A 9,696-nucleotide genomic window follows, 5' to 3' on the forward strand; every position below is an offset into this window, starting at 1 on the left:
GTCCTTCTAGATGGTAGTGGTTGTGTGTTTGGAAGATGCTGTCCAAGGAGCTTTGGTGAATTTCCACAGTGCATCTTGTAGATGGTACACACTGTTGCTACTGTGCATCGGTGGTGGAGGGAGTTTGTGGACGTGGTGCCAATCAAGCTGCTTTCTCCTGGGCAGTGTCAAGTTTCAAGTGTTGTGGGAGCTGCATTCATCCAGGCAAACGGAGAGCATTCCATCACACTCCTAACTTGCACCTTCCTGACACTTGTGTGGCGCAAACATCACTTGTCAGCCCAAGACTGGATATTGTCTGGGTCTTGCCTCATTCGGAAATGGACTGCTTCAGTACGAGTCGTGAATGGTGCTGAACACTCATCAGTGAACATCACCACTTTTGACCTGATGATGGAAGTCATTGATGAAGCAGCTGAAGATGGCTGGGCCTCAGACACTACCCTAAGCCTTTGAAGGATATACTCCTATCGTCTTGATGTAAGGGCAGATGTCAGAGAAGCAGCCTTACGTGACAGGCAGCCAAGAGCACTGTTCAGGATGGAAGAAATGGAACCATGTGTCAGCAGCACCAGTGTAATCACTGGCCATGCCTGCAGATTGTGCTGCTTGGTGAGACCAGCAGAGATTAGGCGGGTCCAGAACAAGCTTCTTGACTGCAGAAGATGGGAGAAACTGCCACGATTCTACCATACACAAGACAGCTATTTGGCCTCATCATACTTGGGTCTTTAGAAGAGCAATCCAATTAATCCCAGTCCTTTCCACAGTGGTGAAAATTTTTATTTCCTGCACTTACTCCTGGAAATTACTATGAAAGTTGGTGGAAGCAGATTAAAATGCCAAATTATTTCACCCGAGAAAGGGGTGGAGGGTGATTTGCCAGCAGTCATGGTCCACATTGGTACCAATGACATTAGCAAAAGTAGTAATCTCCCAGTACCACACACAGGTATAGAAATAGGATAAGACAGATGAATGCATGACTGGAAAGACAAGGCAGGAGGAAGGGTTTTAGATTCTCAGGTCACTGGGACCACTCCTGGTCAAAATGGGATCCATACAAGCTGGATGGGCTGTACCTAAACAGAGCTGGGTCCAACTGCCTTGCAGGGCAGCTTTCTAGTGCTATTACAGAAGGTTTAAACTAATTTGGCAGCGGTATGGGAACCAGGTGCTAATACTGGAATATCAAGGTGCACAGAATACAGGAGACACAGATAGCACCAGAGTAGGATATAGTAAGGTATGATGTGGGTTGTGTCAGGGGGGAAAGTAATCAAGAATAAATTAGTGACTGCATGTATGTGAACTTGTGTGTAGTAGAGTTACAGGTGCAAATAGCCACATAAAATTATGATCATGTAGCTATAATGGAGACCTGGCTCAAATGTAGGCAGGACTGAGTATTAAATATTCCCAGGGAGAAGGTATTCAGGAAAGATAGAAGGGGATTGATTGATTAAATATTGCAGCACCAGAAAGAGAGGAGATCCCAGAGGGGCTAAGGAACAAAAAAGGTACAATTAACATTGTTCAGTGTGGTCTATAAGCCAACTAGTGGGAAAGATGCAGAGGAGTAAATGTCCAAGGAAATTAGAGAGAGTGATGCATGAGTTAGAGTGTAGTTATAATAATAGGGAACTTGAAATGTATTTTTACATGAGTACACTTCCAGTCCAATAAGAAAGCAGGCACAGCTAGATCTAGTTCTTGGGAATGAGGTGGGCCAAATGGATTAAGTGTCAGTAGGGGGAATGTGATCGTTAGGTTGGCCATGGAGCTATTCAGAGTAAAATGTTTCGACAATGTCAGCTGGCGCAGGGTCCTGGAAGAGGGATTGGGTGCTCACGAATTGATCGTTATGCATTTGGCACTAGACTTGAAGTGTTGCTACCCACTGGCTTGAGGAATGGAAACAGGTGGCATGACAGGATAAGAACATAGGAACAGGAGTAGGCCATTCAGCCCATCGAGCCTGCTCCGCCATTCAATTAAATCGTGGCTGATCATCTTCCTCAATCCCACTTTCCGACACTATCTTATCTCCTGATGTCATTAATCTCCAGAAATCTATTCATTTCTGTTTTGAACATGCTCAACTGAAACTTCTACACGCTCTGGGATAGAGGTTCCCCTGAGCGAAGAAATTCCTCATGAGTTTTAAAAGGCCCATCCTTTATTCTGAGCTCATGTGCCCTTGTTTTAGACTCAGCCTGGGGAAACATCACATCCACCCCGTCATGCCCTGTAAGAATTTTTAAGTTTCAATGCAATCACCTTTCATTCTTCAAAAACTCCAAGGAATACAGGCTCAGTCTACTCAATCTCTCCTCATAAGAGGACACTGCCATCCAGGATTGCTTTCCTTAGAAAGGAGACAGCTAAGGGGTGACCTAATTGAGGTGTACAAAATTATGGAGGGCCTAGGTATGGTAGACAGCAAAGATTTGTTTCCCCTGGCTGAAGGGTCGATTACCAGGGGGCATGAGGTAAAGCTTTTACACCCACAGGGTGGCAGCACCTGCAATTCACTGCTTAAGTTGGTGCTTGAGGATGAAGCGCTAAAAGGTACCTGGATCAACATGTGAAGTGCTGTAAACTGCATGGGCTGGAAAGTGGGATTAAAATGAGCTGCTAGTTTATTTTTTCCACCGGCACAGACACGATGGGCTGAACTGCCTCTTTCTGTGCTGTAATTTTTCTATGGATTAATCTGGCGAACCTCTGCCGCACTCCTCTATGGCAAGTATATCCCTCCTAAGTTAAGGAGACCAAAGCCGCACAATACTACAGGTGAGGTCTCGCCAAGGCAGCAAGATATCTTTACTCCTATACCCTTGTGATAGGAAATGGCTTTAATGAGAGGCAGGGACTTCTGTAATGATGAACAGTCACCAATGAACAGTGCTTCTTGCCAGCTCCAAATCAATATAACCCAGGTCATGGATGAAGCATTACTTAGGTAAATGAACACCCTGGAGACTGGTGAAGCCAATCCTGAGCAAGGACACTGAAGATCGTCAGAGTAGAGCGTGGGGCATTAGGGGTTGAAATGAAAAGTGCATGACAGGTCTGGCAGAAACAACCAACAGAAGCAGCAGGTTCATTGGTGAAGGAGACATCTTGAATGGCCACAAGGGTAACCTTGATACTGTGAACACAGCAGAATGCAAGGATGGAGAGTAGTTAATGTGCAGACAAATAAGCACAGGAGCGCTCAACTATTATTAATATACGATTAGACAGAAATGGAGGACAGAGGGGAGAATGTAAACAAACCCCCATTCAGAGCCTGAGGCTTCTGCAGCAGTCAGAAGTCAGTTTTTTTGGAGAGGAGGTCAAAAGCAGCCAGTGAAGAGTCCAAATTAGAGTACGTTTTTATTGAAAATGCAGGCCATTGCTAATCACAAGCTGATGACCAAGGGCATCGTGACTTAACAGTTCTAATGTTATAGAGGTTGAGAGTACAGAAGGAAGTAGTTATGATAGACTCAGGTAGAAGGGTCAAGAACCAGAAGATACTGATTTTAAAGTGAATGACAAAAGAGCCAGCAGCAACACTAGGACAAACTGTGAGCAAGTGGTTAGGATCTGGGAGAGTATGGATGAGAGAGATTCAGACATGGCTTTCAAAAGAGAACTGGATGATTATTTGAAGAGAAAATTTGCAGGGCTGTGGGGGAAAAGGCTGGTGAATGTGACTAGCTGAGTGTTCTGGCAGAGAGCCAGCAAGGACAAAATAGGCTGAATGGCCCCCTTCTGTGCTGCAACAATTTTGAGAGACAGTCCCAGGGTAGCAAAGCCTTGAGCAGCTGAACAGTCTACTCCTGTTCCCAATTTGTGCGCGCTACATTGCCAGCACTGCAGTAATTCAGAGAAGGAAAACAGTACAGAACTCACATCAGAAGCATTAGAGATGAGTTCTCGGAGGAAGATTTCTTTGTTAGAATAGAAGGTGTTGATGATCAAGGACATAAGCTGAGCAATCTCAGCTTGAAAGGCAAAGGTCTCCACCTCATCGTCAACGGTGCGAATTTCTTCAGGCATCTGGAGGAAAAGCAGAAAACCAGTTCTCAAAACAATCTATGCAACACTTGTTTTCCAGTGCTCTGGCTCAGCTCTTAGAACATAAATTCTTTCTACACCAGATCGTCAAACTTCACCGAAAGGTAACCCAACACGCTAATTTCTCATATTGAGTGGTTGACAGCAGAATCTCTCAAGGGTACCCACCGCATGGTCCCATGGTTAGTTACAATTCCTTATATGTATTTATTCACCTTGCCAGAAACAGAACTAAAATCAGTTACAAAATTTCCAAACCCATGAGATTTAAACTGGAGAAACAAAGCACAAATGAGAATAAAAGAACCTTTACATGGAGAATGACCCAGGGCTGCAGATTTGGGAATGAAAGGAATAAGCATTTAGTGGCTTGTCGTCAATTCCACTAGAAATGAGATGCCTGCCACACTGAACAAACATAAAGCACAGTGTTTATGTCTGGATGGAATACAGAAATCATATTGCTCCAGCTTCAAGCTGCTCCAGGAGCTGCCATTTGACAAACACCTCAAATCCAGACTCATGCAGCCGGAAGTGACGCCTACACTTCCACTACAAAATGGCGGCGCCCAGTAACGGGGTCAGCACATGGCCGCCGGGTTCACCACAAAGAGGAACCACCGGGGGGTGGGGAGACACCCCGCTTCTCCCCGGGGGTGGGGGTGATGAGACGCACGGAACCCCCCCCTCACATGGCGATGTTGTAGCTGTCGCTGTCGGACGGATGAGATTTCCCAGTAACCCAGCCCGTGTGTGTCAGTGACGGAGTCCCCGCCCCGGATCAGTAAGTGGGACCCGGATGGGAACAGCCGAATCCGTCACTGCAGCTCCACAGGGAACAGGAGAGTTAGACCCGGACAGGAATCTCAACCTCCCCGCCCCCCCCGAACAGGAATCTCACCCCCCCCACCCCGGACAGAGACACCGATCCTCACCACCCCCCCCCCCCCGAACAGGAATCTCACCCCCCCCACCCCGGAGAGAGACACCGATCCTCACCCCCCCACGCGGCACACGGAGACACCGATCCTCCTCCTCACCACCCCCCGACACACACAGATCCTCACCCTCCACCCCCCCTCCCGATACACAGACACGGATCCTCCCCCCCCACGTGGCACACGGAGACACCATCCTCCTCCTCACCACCCACCCCCCCCCCCGACACACAGACACTGATCCTCACCCCCCACCCGATACAGAGACACGGATCCTCCCCCCCCCAAGCAGACGGTGCATGATCCAAATTCCACTCCAAACCCGCCCCCGATAACACCCCCCCCGGTTCATACACAGGGGATTGAATTCCCCTCCCCCCCGTTACCCCACTGCTATCTCTCCCCCCCCCCGTTACCCCACTGCTCTCTCTCCCCCCGTTACCCCACTGCTCTCTCTCCCCCCCCCCGTTACCCCACTGCTCTCTCTCCCCCCGTTACCCCACTGCTCTCTCTCCCCCCGTTACCCCACTGCTCTCTCTCCCCCCGTTACCCCACTGCTATCTCTCCCCCCCGTTACCCCACTGCTCTCTCTCTCTCTCCCCCCGTTACCCCACTGCTCTCTCTCTCTCCCCCCCGTTACCCCACTGCTCTCTCTCTCTCCCCCCGTTACCCCACTGCTCTCTCTCTCCCCCCCGTTACCCCACTGCTCTCTCTCTCTCCCCCCCGTTACCCCACTGCTCTCTCTCTCTCCCCCCCGTTACCCCACTGCTCTCTCTCTCTCCCCGTTACCCCACTGCTCTCTCTCTCTCCCCGTTACCCCACTGCTCTCTCTCTCTCTCCCCGTTACCCCACTGCTCTCTCTCTCTCTCCCCGTTACCCCACTGCTCTCTCTCTCTCTCCCCGTTACCCCACTGCTCTCTCTCTCTCCCCCCCGTTACCCCACTGCTCTCTCTCTCTCCCCGTTACCCCACTGCTCTCTCTCTCTCCCCCCCGTTACCCCACTGCTCTCTCTCTCTCTCCCCCCGTTACCCCACTGCTCTCTCTCTCTCTCCCCGTTACCCCACTGCTCTCTCTCTCTCCCCCCGTTACCCCACTGCTCTCTCTCCCCCGTTACCCCACTGCTCTCTCTCTCTCCCCCCCGTTACCCCACTGCTCTCTCTCTCTCCCCCCGTTACCCCACTGCTCTCTCTCTCCCCCCCGTTACCCCACTGCTCTCTCTCTCTCCCCCCCGTTACCCCACTGCTCTCTCTCTCTCCCCCCGTTACCCCACTGCTCTCTCTCTCTCCCCCCCGTTACCCCACTGCTCTCTCTCTCCCCCCCCGTTACCCCACTGCTCTCTCTCTCCCCCCCCGTTACCCCACTGCTCTCTCTCTCTCCCCCCCCGTTACCCCACTGCTCTCTCTCTCTCTCCCCCCGTTACCCCACTGCTCTCTCTCTCTCCCCCCCGTTACCCCACTGCTCTCTCTCTCCCCCCCCGTTACCCCACTGCTCTCTCTCTCTCTCCCCCCGTTACCCCACTGCTCTCTCTCTCCCCCCCGTTACCCCACTGCTCTCTCTCTCTCCCCCCGTTACCCCACTGCTCTCTCCCCCCCGTTACCCCACTGCTCTCTCTCTCTCCCCCCCGTTACCCCACTGCTCTCTCCCCCCCGTTACCCCACTGCTCTCTCTCTCTCCCCCCCGTTACCCCACTGCTCTCTCTCTCTCCCCCCGTTACCCCACTGCTCTCTCTCCCCCCCCCCGTTACCCCACTGCTCTCTCTCTCCCCCCGTTACCCCACTGCTCTCTCCCCCCCCGTTACCCCACTGCTCTCTCTCTCCCCCCCGTTACCCCACTGCTCTCTCTCTCCCCCCGTTACCCCACTGCTCTCTCCCCCCCCGTTACCCCACTGCTCTCTCTCTCTCCCCCCCGTTACCCCACTGCTCTCTCTCCCCCCCCGTTACCCCACTGCTCTCTCTCTCTCCCCCCGTTACCCCACTGCTCTCTCTCTCTCCCCCCGTTACCCCACTGCTCTCTCTCCCCCCGTTACCCCACTGCTCTCTCTCTCCCCCCGTTACCCCACTGCTCTCTCTCTCCCCCCGTTACCCCACTGCTCTCTCTCTCTCCCCCCGTTACCCCACTGCTCTCTCCCCCCCGTTACCCCACTGCTCTCTCTCCCCCGTTACCCCACTGCTATCTCTCCCCCCGTTACCCCACTGCTATCTCTCCCCCCGTTACCCCACTGCTGTCTCTCCCCCCGTTACCCCACTGCTCTCTCTCCCCCCGTTACCCCACTGCTATCTCTCCCCCCCCGTTACCCCACTGCTCTCTCCCCCCGTTACCCCACTGCTCTCTCTCCCCCCGTTACCCCACTGCTCTCTCTCTCTCCCCCCCGTTACCCCACTGCTCTCTCTCTCTCCCCCCGTTACCCCACTGCTCTCTCTCTCCCCCCCCCGTTACCCCACTGCTCTCTCTCCCCCGTTACCCCACTGCTCTCTCTCTCTCCCCCCGTTACCCCACTGCTCTCTCTCCCCCCCCGTTACCCCACTGCTCTCTCTCCCCCCGTTACCCCACTGCTCTCTCTCTCTCCCCGTTACCCCACTGCTCTCTCTCTCCCCCCGTTACCCCACTGCTCTCTCCCCCCCCCGTTACCCCACTGCTCTCTCTCTCTCCCCCCCGTTACCCCACTGCTCTCTCTCTCTCCCCCCCGTTACCCCACTGCTCTCTCCCCCCCCGTTACCCCACTGCTCTCTCTCTCTCCCCCCCGTTACCCCACTGCTCTCTCCCCCCCCGTTACCCCACTGCTCTCTCTCTCTCCCCCCGTTACCCCACTGCTCTCTCTCCCCCCGTTACCCCACTGCTCTCTCTCTCTCTCCCCCGTTACCCCACTGCTCTCTCTCTCTCTCCCCCGTTACCCCACTGCTCTCTCTCCCCCCGTTACCCCACTGCTCTCTCTCTCCCCCCGTTACCCCACTGCTCTCTCTCCCCCCGTTACCCCACTGCTCTCTCTCTCCCCCCGTTACCCCACTGCTCTCTCTCTCTCCCCGTTACCCCACTGCTCTCTCTCTCCCCCCGTTACCCCACTGCTCTCTCCCCCCCCGTTACCCCACTGCTCTCTCTCTCTCCCCCCGTTACCCCACTGCTCTCTCTCCCCCCGTTACCCCACTGCTCTCTCTCTCTCCCCCCGTTACCCCACTGCTCTCTCTCTCTCCCCCCGTTACCCCACTGCTCTCTCTCCCCCCGTTACCCCACTGCTCTCTCTCTCCCCCCGTTACCCCACTGCTCTCTCTCCCCCCCGTTACCCCACTGCTCTCTCTCTCTCCCCGTTACCCCACTGCTCTCTCTCCCCCCGTTACCCCACTGCTCTCTCTCTCCCCCCGTTACCCCACTGCTCTCTCTCCCCCCGTTACCCCACTGCTCTCTCCCCCCCCGTTACCCCACTGCTCTCTCCCCCCCCGTTACCCCACTGCTCTCTCCCCCCCCCGTTACCCCACTGCTCTCTCCCCCCGTTACCCCACTGCTCTCTCCCCCCCCCGCTCCCCTCACCCCGCCCCACACTCCCCCCCCGGTTACCTCGCCGCTCTCTCTCGCTTCCCCCCCCACCCCCATTATCCAGTTACCTCGCTCCCCTGCCCCGGTCACCCGTCTCCCGGTCCCACCCCCGCACCCCGGCCCCGCTTACCTTGCTGCTGTCCCGGTTACCTCGCCGCTCTCTCTCTCTCGGACACTCCTCACCGCTCCGCTTCCTCCAGCGAAAGGGCCGCTTCACCCTCCGGCCGGCACTATGTCACAGACCGCGTCACCCCCGGTGAGGGGAAGGGGGGGTTTCATCCGCGGAGGTAAACGAGTGCCCGGGCTCTCACCGCACCCCCACCTCCAGCTGGTATCCCGAACCCCCACCCCCACATCCCTCCGGACCCTCTCTCTCCTACTCCCCCATTTCCGTCCCCGGGGGTCAGTCTGAGCTCCATCCTCCGCCGACCCGACCGGTGGAACTATTTGTCGGGGGGGTGGAGGCGGACGGTGCGGAGGCGGGCGGTGAAGCGGTTTGTTCCAGCACATTCGATGCGGTGACGTCACCGGCAGTCACGGGGAGGGGTGGGGGGGGGGGGGGCGGGGCCTGGAGGACGGTTGGGCGGGCGCCGGCGTTACCATGGGGACAAGCGGCCAGAAGGACAGTCAGCGCGCGCGCGCCCCCCCCTCAGGCGGGAGGAGGGTGCTGCAGCCTCCCCTCCCCCGCACTCCTTCAGCATTTAGAGGGGCTGCACTCCAGTCACCCCCCCAACCCCCCACCCCCAAACCCATGGCTCCTGCTCTTGGCCCACTCAGCATGGAGGAGGAAGAGGAAGGAAGGGACGGCGCAGACACAGGGACCCTACCTGTGGGGTTACACCGAGGTGGGCAGCGCTGGCACGCTTGACATCTGCAAGGTCCAGAGAGCGTCTCCCAGGAGATTTGATAAGAGGTGTTCAAAATCAACAGGGGTCCGGGAACGAGGCCAGGGGGGGTGGGGGGAGGGGGGGGGGGTGGGGGGGAGTGGGGGGGGGGGGGTGTGTGTGAGGGGGGTGGGGGTAGGGGGTGTGTGAGGGGGGGTGGGGTGGGTGAGGGGGGGAGTGGGGGGGGGTGTGTGTGAGGGGGGGTGGGGGTAGGGGGTGGGGTAGGGGGTGTGTGAGGGGGGGGGTGGGGGGAGTGGGGGGGGGTGTGTGTGAGGGGG

The 9,696-nt window shown here is 55.8% G+C and overlaps 1 protein-coding gene across 1 annotated transcript in view; it reads right to left on the reverse strand.

Annotated features, from left to right (window-relative positions):
• Positions 1 to 8,812, reverse strand: part of hsp90ab1 (heat shock protein 90, alpha (cytosolic), class B member 1) — a 34,088-nt gene extending 25,276 nt beyond the window's left edge. Inside the window, exons 1-2 of the mRNA XM_041187784.1 lie at positions 8,665 to 8,812; positions 3,904 to 4,050 (exon numbers count right to left, since the gene is read on the reverse strand). Coding sequence (XP_041043718.1) covers positions 3,904 to 4,050 — 147 coding nt within the window. The 5' untranslated portion in view covers positions 8,665 to 8,812. The remainder of the gene's footprint in view (positions 1 to 3,903; positions 4,051 to 8,664) is intronic.
• Positions 8,813 to 9,696: the final 884 nt, after the last annotated feature.

Source organism: Carcharodon carcharias, chromosome 5 (genome assembly GCF_017639515.1).
Source record: "Carcharodon carcharias isolate sCarCar2 chromosome 5, sCarCar2.pri, whole genome shotgun sequence".
Lineage (NCBI taxonomy): Eukaryota > Metazoa > Chordata > Chondrichthyes > Lamniformes > Lamnidae > Carcharodon > Carcharodon carcharias.